General features: G+C 33.3%; 1 protein-coding gene across 1 annotated transcript; it reads right to left on the reverse strand.

Annotated features, from left to right (window-relative positions):
• Nucleotides 1-2,162: 2,162 nt before the first annotated feature.
• On the reverse strand, nt 2,163-14,572 carry LOC148602935 (arylsulfatase B-like). The gene is made up of 15 exons (XM_088551743.1): nt 14,501-14,572; nt 12,157-12,275; nt 11,509-11,620; nt 11,267-11,318; nt 10,685-10,788; nt 9,988-10,094; nt 9,557-9,615; nt 8,931-9,032; nt 7,963-8,026; nt 7,431-7,528; nt 5,278-5,414; nt 4,858-4,916; nt 3,656-3,782; nt 3,116-3,249; nt 2,163-2,501 (listed from the first exon to the last, which is right to left on the reverse strand). Coding segments are annotated over exons 1-15 (1,449 nt in total). The 5' UTR covers nt 14,503-14,572; the 3' UTR covers nt 2,163-2,328.
• Nucleotides 14,573-23,500: the final 8,928 nt, after the last annotated feature.

A 23,500-nucleotide genomic window follows, 5' to 3' on the forward strand; every position in this document is an offset into this window, starting at 1 on the left:
TCAACTCAATTTATTCAGGCTGTTTCTTATGCAAGCACATCTGGCGGTCTTATAGTGACCCACTCTCAGGTACCTGTGTTTACAATGCGTCTATTTGATTTCCTGTTTGGTATGCAACGATATCTTTGTACGATGATCCGCTCTGGTTTCTACTTGTATTTAATATTCTGACGTTGTTCAGCTTTATCACGATCGTAATGCATCTATATGATCTTTGTTCCGAAATTCTCTCTATACAGTTCCATTTATAGGCTTTAATCTGTTTTTTTGGTCGGCTATGTTTCTCCTCCATCTGGTCTACCACGAGGTTTTTTTGGGGCCTCACAGTTCATTCCTTAATTTGCACTGTGCACATTCTTTCGTCCATTGCACGTGTACGGCATCACGACTGGTGACCTCTTCTAAATGACGCCCTCGTCGGGAAACTATCTTGTATCTTTATTGATCCGGATGCGTCCATCTCATTTGCGAGTCGGTCAAGAAGTGACCGAATATCGTTTTCCATCTCTATTCATTTCTTTCCTCATCCAAGAATACATCCTGCATTTTCCATAGAAAAATGTTGCTTGTCAAACTCAATATGTCGGGTGTAGCCCGTTTCATGTCGAACAGTGGGAACTGGTAGTGGCATGCTGATATTTTGTGTTTTTGGGAGACATTTGTTGGGCCATGGTCATGGCCTGTGAAACTTCTCTGAGGACCAAGTAATAGGCGTTCAGACTAATGGTCCTGTGATACTCGTTTTTGTTGCACAGGTTCTTGACCAACAACATGACACTTAAACGTTTATGGTGAGAGTATTTCGTAAAGAGATTGGAGATAGATAACACTAATTTATTCATCATATCGTCCAAAAACAAGTCTCTCTCTCTTGGATTTAAGATGTCAAAGTCGGGGAGTCCTTGACAAAGTCGACACCCTCCATGGTTCCATAAATCGTCTGGTGCACGTCTTTAGACCTGATTATCCCATCGAGTCTAGGCATTGTCATGTGTTTCACGTTTTGTACGAATCGGTGTACAAACATCGTTTTTCACTTCCGGTTAGTCCTGCAATGACAGGGATGGGTCCAACTCTTATCCCCCTTTTGGGCATATGCTTGACTCTTTACTCCCTTTTCCTTTCTCTTGACCCTTAATATTGACTCCTGACTCCTATTCCCAACCCTCCACTCTATCTCCCAACTCTTAACTCCAACTCTTGACTCTTACTCCCGACTCTTTACCCCAACTTAATCAGGGTTAGGATTAGGATTAGTGATAAATAACAGGAAACAACCAAAACAAGGTTTAAGTTTAGGGTATAATATCAGGAAGATCTCGTAAACATAGAAGGGTCTGAAAAATACCCATGATGGTAGAGTTGTCCCATCCCATTAGACTTCTTATATATCTTAAATACTTGGTGTGGTTGTATTTGTATAATGTTGCAGATCCTCTTCTCTCTTACCAGATACTATCAGAGGTTACTCTACTCAGTTACATCATGTGCTAATGTTCTCGCTCAAGATTCACTTACTAGAAAGTATAACTCGGTTAACGAAAGCTATATTTTCATATAGCCTAGTCTAGAGCATTGGGCGTAGTGCAGGCCTCATTACCATAGACGTCAAAGAAGAAAAAGGGTTCACATCCAGTTGACAGAGGACCAAATTTGCAACCTTGCATCGATTCTAGAGTTGGGGTGTAGATTAGACTTGATTATATATCATGTTACTTTAATATAAGACATTGTGCACAACAATAATTGCAATGTATTTGTTCCAGAGATATGATATAACTTTGTGTTTTAAATTCAAAGATTTTATAGAATGTAACTGACGACTTACATCTCTCATACATATTCTTAAATATGTCAGAGACCTTCACCGAACAAAATGACGGGTTTCTTAAAGAGCAGACACTGCCTATCTATTCAAAGTAACTTGTTAACCCTTCGCTTTTACTTGGGTTTTTGCTGCGTGAAAGTTTTGATCTTTATGTGTTGCATTACAGATGCTACTGTTTTTTTTAATCCGAGGGCTTACTTCTTTGAGACTTGAGTTGTCTGTATTCGTGATAGTAGCAATTGGAAATACGTAGTTGGTAAAAACAAATAAAAAAAAAACTGACTTTTTTCATGTACGAGAAATCAGTGATGCGAATAAGAGAACGTTGAGAATGTACAAATAAAAAAAAACATTGTATTTAAAGTAAAACAACAAACAAAACAAAAAAACAAAAAAACAAAAACAAAAACAAAAACAGAAACAAAGACAAAAACGGCGTTATTTTCATGCTTGACTTCAAGGGTATTACTGAAATCACTATCGTATCCATCCCTACATCATTAGCACCACCCTGGTGTCCAAAATCCGCCATAATTATTAGGGTTAGAATTTGGATCAACCTTTTTCGATACTGGTGGCACAATATATTTCTTATAATTGTCAAGTCTTTCCTTTAGTTGCCTTAAGATATTAATTTCCTTTAAATGTAGGTTCTGCCGTTCATTTGAATCATCTAAAATGAAAGTAGTAAGCATTTGTAGATGTATATATAAAATGTTATTAACCAATCTTTTCATTTTTTTTGTGACTTTTATTTGGTTCAAATGCTCGCAAAGCACAAAAAATGCTTGCAAAAATAGAATGGTAAACAGTCATAACAACTGAAGTATTGATTTTTTTTACTAACAGTGCCGTCTTCTAACTGTGACTACCCTTAGTGTTGTTTTCAAGAGGATACATATAGTAGATTTATTTCTGGAGTGTAATTTGACAATTTTGTACGCAAAAAAAAAAAAAAATAAAAAACAATGTTTGCGTTTCTAATTGTGGCGAATGCTGGATACAAAACTTAGTCTTTAAATCGAGATATATTGGCATTTAAGTCAGACCGCTAAACATACTGACGTTAACACCCTACACAATTACCTCCACAGGATTTATTTGAATTCAATTCCCTGAACTGCAGAAACAAAAATTTAACTTTCTTATTTCATTTAAAAAAGTGCCTATTTTGTATTCAGTCCATGTTATTCATCAATATATCATCGTAAATTGTATTTAACTTTTGTCATGCACTGATATTATACTATTTGCCTTTCGATTCAACAAAGCATTTATAAAACTTACTTAAAAGATCATATAATTGATAATATCCTAAATCGATTGGTTCCTCGACTTCCCGATCTTTCTCCGAGGTCGGAACAGGGTACCAACCATTATAAGGACCAGCATTTCCCTCAATTAGTTTGTAATTACCGACTCTGTAAATAACAGATTTAAATCATATTGACTTGACAAATCTCGATATACTGCACACGTTTTCAAGGAGTAACCTCTACTCAGCAACATTAGAATCAAATATATAGGAAGATCTAAATCCTCAAAAAATATTGTTTACAAGAAGTACTCTTAATCAACGCTATTGAAATAATCCCTTTTCTGCGAGGTTCTGCCATGTACAATAACATTTGAATGTCGTATCAGAAACGAATTGACAATCAAACTCTACTTGTGTTGAACTTCTATTCAATCATTGGTCAAGTCTTGACAAATGACTTTCAGAAGCCGAACAGACTTATTTACCCTGTGTTTTTGTGTGTTGTAAGTCCATTTTAAACTAAACAATACAAATCTTGTAACTTAATAACAGGTTAAAGAAGCACTCACCTGATAGCAGCATGACCATTAAAAGGATGCGATGAAGTATCTAGGTTGTAAACGAATTCTGTCCTCCTTGTTGTTTTCAACCCGTTACGTAAACTATCCCAATGATTTATTCCATCAATTCCTGGTACTGTTTAAAAGACAATTATCACATGTAAAACAGAAATGATTTTGAATTAGTTTGACGTAAGTTAAATATTCGAACCTAGGCAGGTGCAATTGGGTCACTGGCAAATTTTAACCGATCAAAAAGAAAGTAAGAGTTATAGAAACATTCAGTTTCATTGTAACGTTCCAGTTTGGTCTAATAATGGTGTAATTCATACATGATGACAAAGCTATGTAAGGCAGAAGACAGTGCTAAAAAAATTCGTCACGATATTTAGTATTACACAGATAGAAAAGAAAAACACGCTATTTATATTACCACAGGCGCAGGTCTAGACACTTTAAAAGGAAGGGGTACAGTCGGGGTTCCTCAGAAAAAAGTTTGTGCTAGGATATCATTTTTTGTCCATTTTACACTGGAAATGCACATTTCCCAGTAAAAAGGAAGAAGCCAATTCCCTGCAGCCCATAGAACCGCCACTGATTATGAAAGCATTTCGTTTCTATAGTATTAATTTCAATCGTTTCTCTGTTTATTTGTGGTTTCAATTTTTTGTAATTTGGTACAATCTTTACGTTGTAAATTGAAATTTAAATTATGTTTTGAATTTTAGTTCTGGTTCGATGAAGCAACAAAAACCTCAAAAATAACAGTAATAGGATAATTATTTGGAAAGAGTGAATAACCAAAATATTATCACGGATGTCGAAGAACGCTTAGATGTAACGAGTGTGCGGAACTTGTTCCGCGTATGAGTTAAATCCTCAAGCGTTCTTTGCACTATTTATTATATTTTGGCTATTCACGATATGCAATTGATTATTCTATTTATTATATAGATTTTCGTCATAATTTATCTATAATTTTTTACATTAATTTTAAATTATGTGATCGCTGATTGATATCAAAGTTGTGACGTTTTCGCAGGAGAAAATCCGAGAGTGAAATAACTGAATTTATTTCACAGTGTAGAAATCCAATTTTCGCAGTTTCAAATGATCGTTTGAGGGTTATATAGTGTTAAAAATCAATTTCGCGGGCACTATTTTTCGCGCCTTTCTTTCAAACGGGATAATCAGTACACCGCGAAAATTACCTTCTTCACCGCCAGCTGCAGCCAAAATAGTCGGCATCCAATCAACTGCATGCATCATTCTGTACAAGCATAACATTTTGATTATATCTTATCTTATACATCGTGCGACTACAGATTACTATGTACGACTGATATCTATAATACTCACGTAATATGAATATTAAGAAAAATAACATATTCAAATAGCTTAACTAACTCTACTTGTCATGTCATTTTAAATATCTTCTTAATTCATCATTTGTTTTTAAAGGTTGGGAAAAGTGAACTAGCAATTATAAAAAAATACCAATCAAAGTTCGATATGCTGTACACGAATTCCAAGAAGTCACCTTTCATCAGCAGCATGCTTATTTATTACCTTAATTAGTCAAGGAGAACAAGTGTTTGTTTTTACAAAGTTATGTTACAGATAAGTCTTACCCTTCAAACACGGTCTTCTCTTTCTTTAATCCAGCTCCGTAAACAAAGGCTGCTGCCCGAGTTCCCCCTTCATAAACTGTAACCTTAGATCCTCGTAATGGATAGTTGTTTCCGTAAAACTGAGGCCAACCACCATTCTGAAATATAGATAAGTTATGAATGACTGGAGATGAACCATTTAAACTACCTTGAGAGTATTCACCTATTAAACTATTTCGCTTAATTTTCTCAGCTTTAACATCCCACGTGAAATAATAAAATATAGAGTTAATCTGGTTGAGTTTTAACTCTGACAGGTTTGGTAAAGCAGTGAATAAATGAATAAGTTTTGACAACGCCAAACTTTTGATTTTTGTAATCTTTCCTATCATAGTGAGCTTCCTATGGTGCCAACTCTTAAGGAAGGATGATACCGCTTTTATTTTCTTAGTAAAATTTATGTCTAATATTTTGCTTAGATCAAGTGAAAAATCCATGCCTGATAGTTTAAAGTTAGAATATGACCATTGAAGATTGAACTCTGGACATGTTATTTGATCGGAATAATTTTTATTACCTATCCATACAGCTCTAGTCTTGGATGCATTCATTTTCAACCCAGAGACTTTATAGAAAGAATCAAAACAGTGTAATGTAGACGTTAATGGATGCGAACCCCCATCCAAGACCAGAAATGTATCATCAGCGTGCTGACTTATGAGTGACTCCTTGTTATTGACCGTTATGCCTTTAATACTAGGGTCAAATTTCATCTCTATGAATAAAAGTTCTACCCCAATAATAAATAAGTAGGGGGACAATGGATCCCTCGTCTACACCCCCGCTCAAGCTTGAGGTAAATAGTATTATATCCATTGTTTATAACAATGCAATGGGCATTATGATAAAGTCTCAAACCATTTACAAAAGGAGTAAAATTAAAGCTTTTGAAAGCATTAAGCAAAAAATCCCATTTTGTGGAATCAAAAGCATTATCTACACTATTATATGTTAACAAAAAAAAACAAAAAAAAAACAAAAAAAAACAAAAAAAAACGAAAACAACAAAAAAAAAAACAACAACAAAAAAACAACAAAAAACAAAAACAAAAACAAACATATAACTTACAAAGACAAACACACATATACACACACACACAATAAAAAATCATTAACTCACAAAAGATGGTCACATATCGTAATTTGTAAAACTCTACCATATGACTGTTTGTTATATTGACTCAGTGTATTTACGTATTTAGGCGTAAACATATAGTTATAAAACCATACATTTTCAATTTTTTCAGTGTTCTTCAGTCTTGTCATCAGTCTTTAGAGTTGTATCATCATGGAATTTATCTCCCTTCTGAAGTCCTGTTTTAGCTCTCATCACTTTCACCTTGACTTCGGTATTTCTCATCTTAACAATGAAAGGTCTAATGTCATTGTCTTTTCCTGGAATTCTATGTATTGTTGGTATATCCTGAGATTCGATGTCGACTTTCAAAATATCTTTTACAATTGTTTGGAAGTTCTCTTTTAGGTTCTCATCAATTTGTTCCGGCAAATTTACGACTCTGATATTGTGTTTTCTAGAGTACTGTTCATTATAATTTCTCAATTTTATTGCCTCTGTTGCTCGATTTTCGGAATCAGTTAACATTTCTTCAATCAATCGCATGGTTGTATCTTTATCTCTCATTTTTCTTTCGAAGTTTCATTTTCCATTAGCAACGAATCAACCTGATCTTGCATTTTACCTGTCCTGTCTCTAAGTTTTGCTTCAAGATCTATCATTGATTGTTTAAAGGTTTCTAATAATTTGCTTACAACATCAATGGTAAAAACTGTAAGATTTAGGAAAACGCATTATTTGTTTGATTGGATTATCTACAGTATAATACCCTCTTCCATAGGCAATGTATGAACTATATATGGAATGATGCTTGGGACATGTCAAAGGTCAAATTTTATTGGCGAGTGTTCACAGATTCAACAGCTCTTATAATAATACCGGATAAGGTTGAATGATCTAACACTTATAATAGGTTCAAACAATGCATTAGAGATAAAGAGAGATAATATTACAAACTAGTTGAAGAAAAGAACCAAGATTAGAGAGGTAATTAAAAAATCAGAGTTAATTCTAGCTGTAATAGAAATAAATTCCTTACATCAGCAGTAAATATTATCAGTGTATTTTCAAACATGCCATTCCTCTTCAATGATTCTGTGACGTTACCAATTGCATCATCCATAGCAGTGACCATACCTGTAAAATATATCATGTAAGACTCGAGGACTTTTTTTGGAACCTATTAAATTGATATTAGGATAATTCAGAGGTATCTGGTTTGACAAGTTTTCGGATAATTCAGGGTTCGGTTTTAACCGGATTGAATGTAGTAAGAAATGGTGTTGACAAATCACAAGTGTTCGGCTATTAAGCCCTGGTATTCTGTAGCTTTATTAAAAATGTTAAACATTCGAACAAGTAAAAATTTGATGTAACCACAATTTTATGAGTTATTAATCTACATCCGTAGTTATTAAACATTCTCAAGACCTGAAAACCACGTTAACATAGTGACACGAATTTTTTATACAGATGTTACTGCATTTATATATATATTTATATATATAGAGTCGTCGCATTAGAGACGTTATATATACATATATAAATATTTGGTCCTGTAAAAACCCTACCTGAAAACTGCCTTCTTCCTTTGTTCTTTATATTTTTGTACATATCTTCGTAATATTTTGGAACCTTTGAGTAAAGAATGCAAAACAATGTTCAAACATATTAAAATGTTAAATCTACAAGAGTTCAAAGGTTATTCAATAAAACATAAAAAAGGACCACGAAAAGATTGTATATGCCTTTGACTTGATTGACATTCGGTAAACGTTTCTGAGTATGTCCAGATGTATTTGAATATAACCAATAATAAATAAAATGTGATATTTACCACCCACATATAGTCAAATAAACAGCTACATTCTGAACAATAGACTGTGTAGGGTTTATTGCACATACAGATGATATGATCTTAATTTTCAAAATTCGAAATAAATTCACAATTCCGCGGCATGTATACTTGTCTTAAGACCTGGTGTTTTTTTTCTGTTTATAGGTGACTTTACAGTCAGTTTTAACAGTTGTCTTTTTTTGTATTATATGATAACAAACACGATTCAGGCGAATACAAATATTCAATGTGATTGAAGAATCGTGTTTTTTTTATAATATGAAATGCTTAAAAGATTTTGAAATATTTTGAATCAGGAACACCTTTGATATTTCTCAGTAATACAAACAAGCTTGAGCCCTAAATTTAATTTTTATATAGAGAGTCTTACCCTACTGGTGCACCTGGTCCATGCTCCCAGTTTTTAGTGGAGTCCGAGTTGCTCATTTACTTTTGTTACTTTGTATGTATGATTTTAGTTACTTTATGTTCTTTGTTGTGTATGTCTGGTCTTTGTCCCTGGATTACATTCTTTTGATTACCGCTATAACCTTGGTTTCCTTGATTACTCTTTCTGAAGCAAATGTTTTGGCGTTTTATCCGATTCTTTGTTTATACAATTACCAGGTCAGACAATTAGAATGTTTTAGAAATTTTTAAGTAAAAGTATATTGAAAGTAAATATGTAAATATATACTCTACCTGTATAGGGTTATGAACGGATTGGAATGGCAAATACAAAAACATGGGTTTGTTTTTATCATGACTGGATATAATTTGATCAGCACGACGAGCATATACAAACTGAAAGAAATATTAAAAATGATATATTATTTTTATTGAATTTTTTGTTTAATTATTTAAGAAATGACTGTTATATTATTTTTCGGTCTATGAAGAAATAACCTCTTTCACATAGTGCAAACTAAATAACCTGTGTAGCAGATTATTGTCAAATGTGGATAACGAGCATTGAGGTTATTTCACATAGACCGAAAAATATATCACAGTAATTCCTTATAATTCCTTTTAGTATCAAAATACAACGAGTAAACCATTGAAAAAAATCCATGACATCTGGCTTTGCAAAGTTTGGTCTATGAGATAATGGACAAATTTTTTTATCCAATCAGAAAGCGTGTTACTTCTGAAATTATCTTTTTCTTCAGTTGTTATATACATTTTCATGGTTGTATCCATGATAACGTATGTTGATAAACACCAGATAGTTTTTACGGCAATCATCGTATATTCCGTTTATAAATCCAGAGTGGTTACTACGGCAACTTGCAGTTGATAAAGCCCGAGTAGTTACTACGGAAACCTACCGTTGAATATCCGTCTGGTTTGACTGGTTCCTTGTTATCTCGAAAGTCTGATCCGCCTACTGTAAATATAAAAAAGTCAGTTTCCTTAATATAAATCATTTTAGTAAACATGTATTAGCAGTAATAAATAAGTATGGCTGTTTTTGTCTAAATAGATCGGGTAAAAAAGAAACAGGATTCAAGATTCAAGATAGACCAAATCCAGGATGACGAAATGGCCAAAAATAATGAGAAGAATGAAAAACAAAAGAAAGAAAAATATAAATAAGATAAAAATGTTCCAAACACGTATAATAATTTAACTCTAACTCTCTTTTTTTCCTGCACATCAGCAATTATTTTGGTTATCATGCGGTGCGAAAAAAAAGGATGGATCTGATCATGGTGTAATTCGATTTCATTTCGTCATAAATGCGAGTTGATAAACTTACTAATAGTGTAATTATAGTAGTCCTCTTGACCATTGTAATATCCGTAAAATGTATCAAACCCTCTGTATGTTGGAGTACATTCCCATTTACACATACCAAGATGCCACCTAGGTATAACATGTTTCTCAAAAATAATTCAATTTCTTAAGTAAGTGGAAATTGTACAGTGAGATAAACGCAACTGTGTCCTACTAAAACTGACATAACACGTGTAAAATGTGTTGTCAGGGTGGTCACTAAGTATAGATTACATATCTATTGGGTTCAAAATTTGAGAATACAATGGCCCGTAAATTAAAAGCTAAGTATATATATAAAATACATCATTCATTGTATAAATGCAGACTTATAATTCATGGTGTTTTTTTCATAATATTAATTTCAATATTTCAATTTTGCCATTTTTTCCACCACACATATTTCAAAACTTGAGAAAATTCCTGCTTCATGTTTCAAATAACTCAAACAATATTTGATTTTGTTTTTAAATTTACACTAGAGATGCAATAATAATAATAAGATCCACGCTAAAACGTCAAAAAAGTAAGAACAAAAAATAAATCATAAATGTGCTCCTACACAAATGCTCAAGTTCTTATAAGTAGCCATCACTCGGTCTGTCATGTGAAAACTGACATAAAACAAAACATATTTCTATAAATTAAAATAAAACATGCACCATATTATTTTCGCTTACTTTCCTATAGCATGGGTTGTATAACCAAGTTCTTTTAGTTTCTGCGGTAGAAAAGTCCGATTCAATGGTGCACATGACGGAGCATAAGGCAAAATGACCCCATCCTGTAACAGGAAAAACAGAATAATTATTTTATTTTTTATTCTGGTGTGTTGGAGTTCGAATATTTTATTTAGATTTTTCGTGGGATTAAAAAAACGCAGCCCGTTTCTTTGAAAAAGAAATATATCTAACACCACCAGCGACTCCTCCTTAAAAGCTTCCAGTACGTAACATATTATACGAGTAATTGATTATAGGCTACACACAGCGACAAATCCAACGTTATATTAATTGAATTTACAAGAAGTCAGATTCGTGAATAAATGGTAAGATAATCGCATTTACATATGACAATGCGCGAATAATGATAACATGGAAACGGTTGATCAGCATATAAAGTATTATTCATACAAAATCATTATGAAGCATTAGTACGCATGATCCTCATGAGTAGCACTTCTGCGCATGTATTCCAACATATTAGTTCCGTATTTGATTTATTGCATGCTTTCCTGCAAACCATTAATTAAAAAAACATACCTGCAAACCAGACTTGAATGGATAAAAACCAGACAAAAACGCATTTCTCGATCTACAAAAACCCAAACAATATCTTAATTTACGCAAAATCCAAACTGAATATTAAAGATATGCATTTAGATGAAAGTATAAAAATGAACAAAAAGGTTGATGCCAGTGGTTCCTTGAAAATGATAAAATGAACCAATTTTATTAAAAAAAAAGCATTTGCAAGATATTGTATACTATTTACGACAACTTACGGTGTGCATACTGGTTGTACATACGACTGGTTTAATATCATTCCATTCTTTGCTAGGTAGTCGATGTTAGGTGATATTATATCTGGATTGTGAAATCCAACATCATTCCAACCTGTGGATGGAAAGTGAACAATATGAAAATTAACGTCACAAGATATATTGATATTGCCATACATCATTACAATCTGTAGGAACATGTTATCAACTGCATCATTTAGTTTGATTGTCATCATGTTATAAAAGGTAATAAAGTTTACCGATAGAAAAGTCACCATATGAACAATATTGATCTTTTTGTTTGTGTTAAAAAACGAAGAAGGGAAAATCCGAGACTTCGCTAATTTAATTTACAAGTTTAGTAAAGTAACTGATCTCAACGCTAAGGACAGAAACAACAATTGAAATCACATTTGTTCAAGAGTGATTATGAAAACACATTGAATCTCTGAATATAATTATTTCCTTGGCTCTGTTAAAGTAGAATATAGCCCGCGTTTCAATCACTAAAATGTATCTTTGATAAAGGAGAGATATGCAAAATCAGTCTGACATGAAAGAGTTATAAAAAGTTAAGATATTTGAATACGAAAAGAAAGTGATGAGAGAAAAATGGATTTGTAATTATTGCCAATTCTTTGAATTACTTACCTAAATCATCAGCAACTATAAATAAAATGTTTGGCTTTTGGTCCGCCGAGACAACAACCAATACAGCTACCAGCGTTAAAATTCCATACAAAAGTGCCATAACCCTAGTCTGTTTAATCCTGAAATGTAAACAAAATATAGTAAGCGCACTGAAAGACAGATCCCAGATGGAGACATACATTTAAAAAGACTTGCATAATTTTCATTTATAAATACAATTTTTTATACGCCGCTACATTCGTACCCGATGTATCTTCGACAACATATACATCTGTGGTCAGGTTCAATGCACTTTTGAGGCTCAAGTTAAACTCACGGACGATAACAAATAACCCATCACTACAAAACCCAAAACAAACAAATAAACAAACAAAAACATTAAAAATTGCTATACACATGAAAAAACTCTGTGAAGTAAGGAATACTCTGTTAATGACAATAAAACACATTATTAACTACCCAAAAAACGTTAAAATATATCAAAAACTGACCAATTGATATGAATTCAAACCGGGCATCTTACAGGGCCAATATGAAAAAAAGAGGGTCAATATGGATCAAACCAGGGCCAATACGGCATCATGACTTCTGTTCGTTTGACAGCGCCATTTTGAGTTAGAATTGGATTTCATGAACTTTGATCACCAAGACAAAAAGCTACAGAAACACAAAAGAACATTCCATTTTATACAAAAAGGATATTTAAGACTGATTAATGCAAGTAAACCAACACGTTCTTGGTAAAACACGAAAACAACTGTTCTACAAAATCACCTAGTTGAGTTGGTTAATAAAATTGTCAATAAATATGTAATTTCACATTGGCCCTGTTATAGTTTCGGTCAATCATATTGGCCTCGACAGCCGTATTGGCCCTCGGCGATTTCACGGGACCAATACGACCGCCTCGACCAGTATGACAGATCTCAAACCTATTACAGGGCCAATATGAAAAAAAAATGTTGGATTGTCAATATTGATTATCTAATAAAAGCAGGTAGATTAAAATAATTAATTATACACCTCATCATATAGACCTGTAAAGCAAATTAATTACAATAATAAAAATACGAAGCCTTTTAAAGTTTGGTTTATATCATATTTTGCATCATTTGCATGATTTTTACAAAGACTCTACTTAAAAAGTGGTCCCAGATAAACATGTAAAGTAAGAAATCATCTAAATAACTACATGTATGTGAACAATATAAACAAGCACCATTTTAAAATCTTATATAAAATCTTTATAAATAATAAATTCTTTACAAATTCTTTATTAACAAAGACTCATAATGTAATGCATGGTTATGGTCTAATGACAATGAAAATACAAACAAACATAATTGTATACTAACATGTTAGAGAATGTAACATATATAATATTATAATAACATTATAACATAATATGATGAAGATGAAACCTTTTAACGATCCCGAAGAAACTTTAATTAAAAACAACTTTGATAATTTTTGTCAGCTCGATTTTATATTACTAATTATACTTATACCCTTCAAGTATGGTAAATTTTGTAATGATATATATTTATCCTAAAGCATTAAACTAATTGTCATGGTCTGATATGTGTTTTGGCCGAAATGTCCGGCATTCATAAGGAATTAGTGCTTGTCATGATCCGAGATATCTTTGGGTGGAATTGTCCGGCACTGGTTAACATTATGGTTCTTATAATTTTCGAAACGTCTTAAGTGATATCATTTATTGTATTTAGTTTCACTTCATTCTGCTTTATTTTGTATAGTTTAATTATGTTTTTATTACGATTTAATTCATTTTATCGAATTGATTCGTGTCGATTCTTTCTTTTATCGATTATTTTCGTTTCATTTTTGTCCGTTTTCGTTTCGCAATTTTTATGACCCGAGAATTATTGGTAAAATTGATAACGTAATTTTCGTAAACATCTGTGCGCCATACTGCAGACTATAAGGCCAACCTTATCTTGGAAAGCTAGGATTCATTTGTATTTAATTATCGAAGCTAGCAAATATTTTCCGAAACGAGTTTGGCTCTCAATCGCACAGGTACAAGTATATGCAAATGAAGCTGCCATTAAGCTATTTTTCAGCTCCTGAAAATTCAGGTACAAAGCGGATATTGATGCTTTTTCTGGCCATAAGTATATAGAAACAAGTTGATAATACAACTATAAACGCTTCCTGCGGGAGCGTATTATTCCTTTTATCAAGACAATCTGTTATATAAACAGAAATCAGATTCAGGAAGTGCCCTGAATTATCATTAGACATTAGATCCAAAATATGTTCGAAATTGTTATGCTGATTATGCTGTTGTGCTGATATACAGCGTACTTTTCATACTTACATTTCAGAAGTAAACAAGCTCTGTGATTACATCAGTAAAAACTCGATTCATATATTTATATATATAGTCATTCTATATCATTTTTCGGTGTATCACGTGTACAGTAATCGGCGTTCTACAATGTAACCTAAATCAAAGAGGAAATCCACATTGTGACCTTGCAGCGGTTTCGGAATTTTATAATTCTTATATTCAAGTGTAACCCCTTCTTTATTTTAGCAGTAAGTTGTTTGGTAAAAACTATTATAATGGAATCAAATGTGTTTGTGCAATATAACGAGAAAAGGTTGGTTAATATTTTATACATTGTAAGATAATAGTGTCATTATAACGGTATTCAATGCGATATAAAGTAATAGTTTTGGAAGCACTGGGAGCCTTGTTTCTGACTGACAGGAAGTGAGGAAGAGCGGAATCTTTCATACAGAGCTAGAAAGTTTCATATATTTATCACGTTAATGTATTGAACGCCTAGACTATCTGAGGAGATACATATTTTTTTATGTGCTGTCACTTAAATATTACCTGCCGTAGTTAAAGGATTACATTTGTATTTACGTCATGAAGTAACGTCATTACTTTATGTCGTTTTTTTTCATTCAATTTTGCCATTTAGTTTTAAGGATCAGTCGTTTTATTGTTATCTTTGTCATCATATTTATACGATATGTGGACATATTTTTACGCTCAGTTATTTTTTTTATACCTAAGGTCGTTTCGTTTCTACTTTATTTCGATATATCATTAATTTATGTGGATTCTTTCTTGTCTTTACATGCAGTGTTTTTTTTACGTGATGCGGTTTCTCCTTTATTGTGCTTTTTTATTCACTTATGTAAGCAATATCTAACGACGAAAATACCAACCGGAACTTTTCTGCGAGGCTCAATTTCTAATATGGCGTCCATTTTGTTAACATGGAAGACATTTTAAGAAAACTAGGACTCAAAAGACTTGAAATATCCTTCATGAAAGTTATACTGAGCCTAGATATTATTGATTAGCTTTCAATTTGCGACATGGAAAGTTAAGGCGTAATGAACAGGGGAAACATGATGAAAATAGGAATAGACAAACCATTAACGATAAGAAATACCCTAGAATTTGACACACCAAAGGAAGTACTCGTGAGTTTTATAGTCAAAGTTTACAGTTGTCAATATAAGCAAGGTCCTATCGGTTTCAGAGAGTACTATTTAAAGAAAACGCAGTTCTACAACATTAGCAAGAACCAGTTTGAAAGTATAGAAGATCACATTTAGTTCAGCGTTTGAGAAACGTTACGACAGAATTTCCGCGTTGTGGTAAAGTCATGCTACGCCAGATTTTTCGTAAAAGAGGGGCTAAGATTAGTATATCATATTTGTACATGTTATACAAAATTTGAATTAATGATTAATACAAAAACTGTCTTAATAACCATTTATGGTGTAGTTTTAGACATTGGGCAATGCTCTTTCAAGCGAGGCCTTAATTAAAACACATTTGGCATTAATGTATTCACAAAGTTAGAGATATCTCCTTTTAAAAGAATGTCCAAGGACCTGCATACTAACTTTGAAGTCATTACATACTGTTGAAGCCGAGATCGTCATGAGGAAGAATTTCAATATCATAAGACAGGTGTTAAAAATTCAAAGTTCCCTTTATCAGAAAGTTCATATCTGCAATAGGCAAAAATCACATACACAACGCACGGAACATACGGCTGATTTGAAATTTATCGATTTTTATGGGAGCCAAAAATCTTCTAAAGGGAAACGGACGGTATGACGGACGAACAGACACGGAATTTCCAATATACGACTTATCTTAGTTACTATTATACTATTAATCGTTCTAATAAAACTTGCGTACCTTTCAGAAACATTTGGCACCCTTCTTGTTTTTGTGGAATTCCATATGAGCAAAACTTATAAATGCTTAAAATCTAACTACAAGTATATTCACCTCAAAATTTAATTTGTCCAGAACTAGATTCTATAAGTACATTTACCGGTTCAACAGATTAAAAAAAATATTCCCAAATGTCGGGATAGAATTTTAAGGATTAAACAGCTATTTTCGGTCGTTCATGCTTGTATGAACGGATTTCGGAGCTCCCATACTCAATGAATGGCCACCGAAAATACCTGTTGAATTCTTATTGATCTTTCCCGACATTTGGGAATTACTTTTTTTTTAAATGTATTGAACTGGTAAATATATATAAAGAATCTCGTTCTGGGAAATTTAATTTTGGGGCGAATTTACTCGTTGTTAGATTTTAAGCATGCACAAGTTTCTTTTCCCGAGCTGAAAATTAATCTCTGTAAACAAACTGTACCGATAAAATCAATGCGAATGTAATAAACTATTTCTCCGGCTAGATTATGTGGTTAAGGTCGTTATCACACTCTTTTTAACTACATGACCGCCATATTTTGGTTTCAAGTTGACTGGCGTTCATGCATATATGAACGTTCTGGCAAATCATGCAAGTATGAATTTTCTGGCAAAGGCGTTCTCGACCAATCAAAAAACGGCTGAAAGCATAAAGAATCATTACAATATTATAAAGAATTATTATAAAATGAATTCGTACGGTTTCCTTCGTAAGGTATTTGTTTCAAAAGAAGTCGTTCGATAGAAACAAAATATTTATGCTGCAGATGAGATCTTTTTAGGGGAAAAGGAAATATTGTTGATACCAAACGGCAACAGTGCCGAAGGACTAGAGTTACGAAGTAGTGACTACATGTATCTAGTTGTAGTATCGTTGTTCATTAATCAAGGTCTAACCAACATCAGTAAAGCAATACAGCGTTAGGTTTCACAATGTTGAAAGAAATTCCTAACCGGAAACAATGTCGCATAAAAAAACCCTTTGATTCTCTATTAAACTGTCGTACTATGGAGTCAGGGGAATTATATTTCCTGTCAAGTGCTTTAGTTTGAGAAAATGATCTAGATGAAGACAGTTTTATTCATGGCCGATGTCTGATGATGAGAAACATTGTAATAAAGAACGAATACTTACATTGTTTTCGCAATAAAGAGTGGATTTCAATAGTTAAACCACGGGTCAGTAGACCAAGAAATGCATAGCCAGGTAACAAATATATATATATATGTTAAATAACAACATATTGGGTGATATGGTTCCTGACAGGCGCAAAACGCCGCGTTATAAAATCATAGAATGATGCATATCATTCTTAATAGTAGAGAAACAATTGATTCACTCCATTACTCATGTACAGATCTTATGCTATGTCATGTTAAAGACTTATTAACAGATGCCATAAAGAAACTACCTGGCTAACTGTTATGCTCGTACTTCGTACATTTGTAAAGACCATTATGTTTTGGCTGTCAGAAGGAAAAGAGCATTTGGAAGTAAGAAAATATCATAACATATTACACGTCGTGTTTAAACGGGTTGATATATTCAGTATAGGATCTGTCTACCTTACTTTATTCAAGAAATTAACCTTTATGAAAAGGGTATCACTGACAGTGAATAAGAAGCGTTACTAAATGCATTGAAGGATGTATACAATAGAGGTTCAGAAGCACTTTTACACAATGAGGTGTTTTTAGAATTCATTTTCAGATGCAAAACGAATCCGTGATTAACGTTTTTAACAGAAGCACCACTCTAAACAGTCAGAGTCAGATAGGCAGAGTGTCCCACAAAAGTGCAGGAAACAATTTTTCTTCTTTTATCTTTGCATTTGTACGTTTTTTTTTCTTCACAAATTAGAATAATGGAATACCTCATTGCACAAAGACGCATTTGTTGTATTTTAGAATGTAGATCATTCAGTCTACTTTGTGGGAACAAACGGCAGTACTATCAATATAAATCAATGTTACCTGCTTTATTATTAAGTACGAAGACCGATTGTGTCACTGGCTGGTGTAACCTGGCTGTTTTGTTTCTCTAAGTTGAAGCTCTACATCAGATGTAAAATTATTATGATAAATGTACATTGGATAAGATTAGTTATGTACACTAATATCAGTATGCACAAAAACCGCTTTTGAGTAGGAAATACTTTTCACGAATTTTGCTGCATTATTTAGTTTCTTCTGTCTATTTTTTCTCAGCTTGCGTCTTGCAATGTATTGGATTGGTTCATGTACGTAATCACCATTTGAAGCAAGGCTGAGCTTACAGAGGCTCGTTCTTGAATCTATATATGACTTTTGTGAAAAGGATTTCATTTTGAGTAATGTACAAATAGACATTGTTGAGGACATGTAAGATATTGCCTTAAACAGGGGGCATGTAATATGTATTAAAAAAAAAAAACAAAACAAAACAAAGCAGAAGTGGACTCGTTTGTCTTCTATCGCAATGTGCTGCCTTAATTAAATGCATCGGTTCCCTTCATGCTATGGAAAGCCTTGACCCAAGATTTAACAGAGTAAACATATTTCTTTCCGATTTAAATTGCTTTTTTTCTTTTTGGTTTTTATTCTTATTTGCGTGTGCATGTTAATGTAAAGGTACATGCATCTCGTGGATTACGAATGAATACTTTTCCATGATATTTTAAACATATATTCATCAAACAAAAGAATGTATAATATTGATACATGGATCATGTCAACAAACAATACATTTCCTCAGTGGTTGTTGTTGTTTCGTATGTTCGTTGTTCGTTTTACGTTCTTTTTTTCAACGATTAGGCCGTTATTTTTGCCTTTAATGAATAGTTTCACTTCGTACTTTTTTTTGGGAGGGGTGGATATCCCCCCACCCCCCAAAAAAAATCAATTACAGACCAAACTATCCGTTAGTATTTAAAGAGTTATCAAGGGAACCTAGATTCTAGCGTAAATTAAAAAAAATGTAATTCAGGAACAAAGACCAGACATGGAAAGCAGACGCACACAAACAATAATAAAATTAACAAAAAATAATACGTACAGGGCAACAAAAGTAAATGAGCAAATCGGACTCCACTAAATACTGGAAGCATGGACCAGGTGCGCCTGTAGGGTAAACGTCCTTTTCTACCAAGCTGTTTATGAACGTCAGGTTCTATGTCAGACGAAAGAGCAAAAGGAAACTATGACACGTTGAAAATATCGTGTCTCATGGTTTAGATGGAAACGAGTTCGTCATGATGACTGTTAAACATCTGTAGTGATGACTTCAATCTTGTAGCTACATAATCCTGTTCCAGAAGCCTAATTGTAAGACGTCTAGCGCGTTATATAAAGTTCGCAGCTGACTTCACAGGGTCTGTAGTATCGTTTTTCTCAAGGATTGTTTCACAATAATACGTCATCTATATAGCAGAAACTGAGATCAAATTAAATGATCTGGCTAAATGATGTTTCATCCTTACGATTAGGTTATCTTCAAAGTCAGCCTAATGAGGGTGACGGAATAGGTCAGCTAGTAAAAGAGCACAATTTATTCCCATTGGAATGCATAGCGTTTGTTGAATAATGCATCCACTATAATGGACAAACATGTTGTCGATAGAAAATTCCACCTTTTTGAAATCATTTTCTTCGTTTTGTTTTGAAAATTTTGTATCATTTTAAGAAGTATAAAGAATCTAAGTGTACCGCTTGTTTTTAGTAATAAAGATGTATAATGTTTTTTTTTGAGTCGGGATTTTAACTGAGTATGGAGAATAAAAGTACAATGAGTATAAAGAGTTTCTTTGTTCTGTGGCAACATCCCGTCAGCACCTGCGCATGGAATGTTCATATCACAACTCATACGTTATGCCAGAGCTTGCCATAACTACGCAATCTTTTTATATCTCGCTAGACTCCTAACAAGTAGGCTTATGGAACAGGGTTATATTGCTACAAAATTGAAGTCATTACTACAGAAGTTTTATGGTCGCCATCATGAACTCGTGGATCGTTATGTGTATCCATCGTCGCCATAGAAACTGATTTGTTCAACGTGTCATAGTTTTCCTTTCCTGACTTGCGTTAATGAGCAATTGGCTGGTGTTTCTAGAAAAACAGAGGACACTGACCCTACCATTGCACGTGGTCGATGCTACTAGTTTTTAGTTGAGTTTGAGCTGTTCAATTGTTTTTTTTTCTTTTGTATGTATTATTTAGTTACTCTATGTTCTTTGTAGTATATATCTGTTTTCCATGTCGGGCCTTTGTTCCTGAATAACATTCTTTTGATTACAGCTAGAACCTTGGTTCTCTTAATTACCTTTTAAATTTATAGGTTTTAATGCTATGTATTTTGATAATAATTTTGACTTGAAGATCTTTCGAATTTTTCAGGATCCACATTGAATTTTTACCACTACGGAAGAAAAAGTGTTGTAGTAGGGCTAGTACTGGATGCCATGTTTTACAGCTGTGAGTATAGACGTCAAACATTTTGATAGCGGCTTGGTGGTACAATTTGGCGATCTAGGTATGTAGCATTGCTTGTATGATTCTTATGGCGTTTAGGAATCCATTACATTGATGGTAGCTATAGATCACAATTATCGTCTTTGGTAGAGAGACCAAAAGAGGATAGTACAGATTTATAGTTTTCCACTATCCAGTCTTTGGAGAGTGTGGTAGCAGTATAAGTCTTACAACTGTTTTGATTGTTTAACTCTTCCTCAGGAACCATGGATGTAATGTGATTGGCAGACAAAAACGATGTTTGGGACTTTGTCTGCTGGTACGCCAATATGTTTGTCATGTATGGTATACAATGTTTTTGTTATATAAGGATCTTTGAAAACTAATAAAATTGACACTAATTGACCTCCTTAAAACTTTCAGGCGTTTCAAAATTAAAAACCACAGAGCATTTACCCACTTTGACAATGAATCGACGTCTTCTTGTTCTTGTTTTATCCATTTTCTTACATAGTCCTCTACGACATCAGAAGTTTACCATGCTAATTGCAATTTGTGGAATTTTTGAAAGACCTTTGGGGGAGATTCATTTTCTCTGATGTCAAAATCTACCGTAATGACGTGACCGTAAGGACCATATTTGAATTGCAGTTTTGCAAAAAATGTAGGTGGTTTATCCATGGAGTCTTCAATTTCGAAGCCCTGCAATAGTCTTTTTATATTTGAAAATTTTGGATGTAAACGATGAAGTATAGATGTATGAAATAATAGGTATTAGTTTGTCTCTGAAATACGGGGAAAAAACGATCGTGAAAGAAAAGATCTTGGTCATCTTGGCTTCTACCTCAAATTGGTTTAAAGAGTCTGTATGAATTGATATCCAGACGATGTATACCGACGATGGCCATGACTCCATTTCTGTCTTTGATTTTTGATAGATAAATTCGTCACATTTACGTTTTTTATATATTGCCTTGAAGGGTTTCCTATACGTTTGATGTTAACATTGCACCCGTAAGGTATTGTATTTCCAAGTCTGCATATCAAGAACTCTTCTCTTTCCCTAAAAAGCTTTTACTCAGGATAGGACTGTTCGTTGTATGATATATTTTCTTCAAGAATGGAAACTCTTATATGAATTCTATGTCAACTTTGAGCATAGGAAATATGATTTGGTGTCAAATTAATAATGACTGAAGTATTCTAGATTCACCAATTACAATCCAACATTTATCTACGGTTTGACATTCGGTATAAACCCATAATGCAATAAATGAAAATTGTAGACATTAAAATCGAATTTTATTCTTATTGTACATTTCATTTAAACCTTTAAGCAAGTTGTTTTTTTTTATATTGAATATGGTTTAAACAATTAGATAACGTTATCAAAATTCATTTACAGTGTGTAAAAAAAACTACAATGATTAGAGCATTGTACATGTTGTTGCATATTTAAAACAAAGTAAAATATTGAGGTTAAAATTGGAATAAATAACCTACAATACGTCATGTATTGAACTTGAAAACGTCATTTTCAATTTGGACTGAGCCAGCTTTTAAGGTGGAAGACCTATGGTAAGAGACATAACTCTTTAAATCAGCAATATGATTGATATATTCAATTTCATCAAAGCATAAAAAGCTTTCATTTGAAACAGAATGAAATCATTCCAAGAGACTTTGATGCTTACATGAATTTGATGTAAAATGCTGAATACAAATGTTCCAATGATTTGTAAGAGTTATGTCCCTGACCCTAGGTCTACCTCCTTAATTACTGTGACAGTTCATTTTTTTGGATATCTTCTATGTTTTATGTTGTGGGTATCTATGCAGAAGGTTGTAGGCATTTCTGGATAACAGATAATTTTGTTATCTGTTTGTTGTTTCAGTTAATTTTTTACCTTACATGCGCCTGTCCAAAGTCAGGAAATGTTAGTCATCAGTATGTCTTTGCGTCTTTGTTGATAATGGTTGATAATTGCTCATTTACTTTTGTTACTTTGTATGTATGATTTTAGTTACTTTATGTTCTTTGTTGTGTATGTCTGTTTTCTATGTCTGGTCTTTGTCCCTGGATTACATTCTTTTGATTACCGCTATAACATTGGTTCCCTTGATTACTCTTTAATAAGTGTCATCGTTCTATTGCCGTGGATTTTATTACTCTTCTTGACGAGGCCTTCAGGAGCTTACTTAATGGTGTGTTTGCAGTCATTGATCTCTCGAAGGTTGTCTTGTTATAAGGTTATACGATGATGCATTTTTTTCGTTTCACCATCTCTGATTCCCTTTTCTACCATGTAGTCATATGAAAAAAAGGTGTTTTGATATATCTTTTATTTCAAACTTTCATTACAGCTTCGGGAATATTGAAGAAGTAATCATGGGAACCCAGGTTCTAGCGGTATTCAAATTAATGTAATCAAGGGACAAAGACCAGACATGGAAGAGAGAAAATGAACAACTCGGACTCCATTTAAAACTGGGAGCATTAATCAAGTGCACCTGTAGGGTAAGCGTCCTTTTCTAGAAACAAGCGCCAAGTTGCTCATAAAAAGTCAAGTCCGGGGTAGACAAACGAGGAGTTTGGGTAGTTAGAGTAGTGCTTTGGATTGTTGGTGGTAATAGATTTTAGAGGTCATTCGGGGCATTTTCGCTTTA

Source organism: Perna viridis, chromosome 11 (genome assembly GCF_037379345.1).
Source record: "Perna viridis isolate PV_CMFRI_1.1 ecotype Kerala chromosome 11, ASM3737934v1, whole genome shotgun sequence".
Taxonomy (NCBI): Eukaryota; Metazoa; Mollusca; class Bivalvia; order Mytilida; family Mytilidae; genus Perna; species Perna viridis.

Excerpts from the sequence above, each read along its gene's own strand:
- LOC148602935 (XM_088551743.1), bottom strand. Across the intron at positions 5,415-7,430 it reads TGATAATATTTACTGCTGAT|AATGGTGGTTGGCCTCAGTT; the intron begins GTAAGGAATTTA and ends TCTATATTTCAG. Across the intron at positions 3,783-4,857 it reads TGCAGCTGGCGGTGAAGAAG|TACCAGGAATTGATGGAATA; the intron begins GTAATTTTCGCG and ends TCTTTTAAACAG.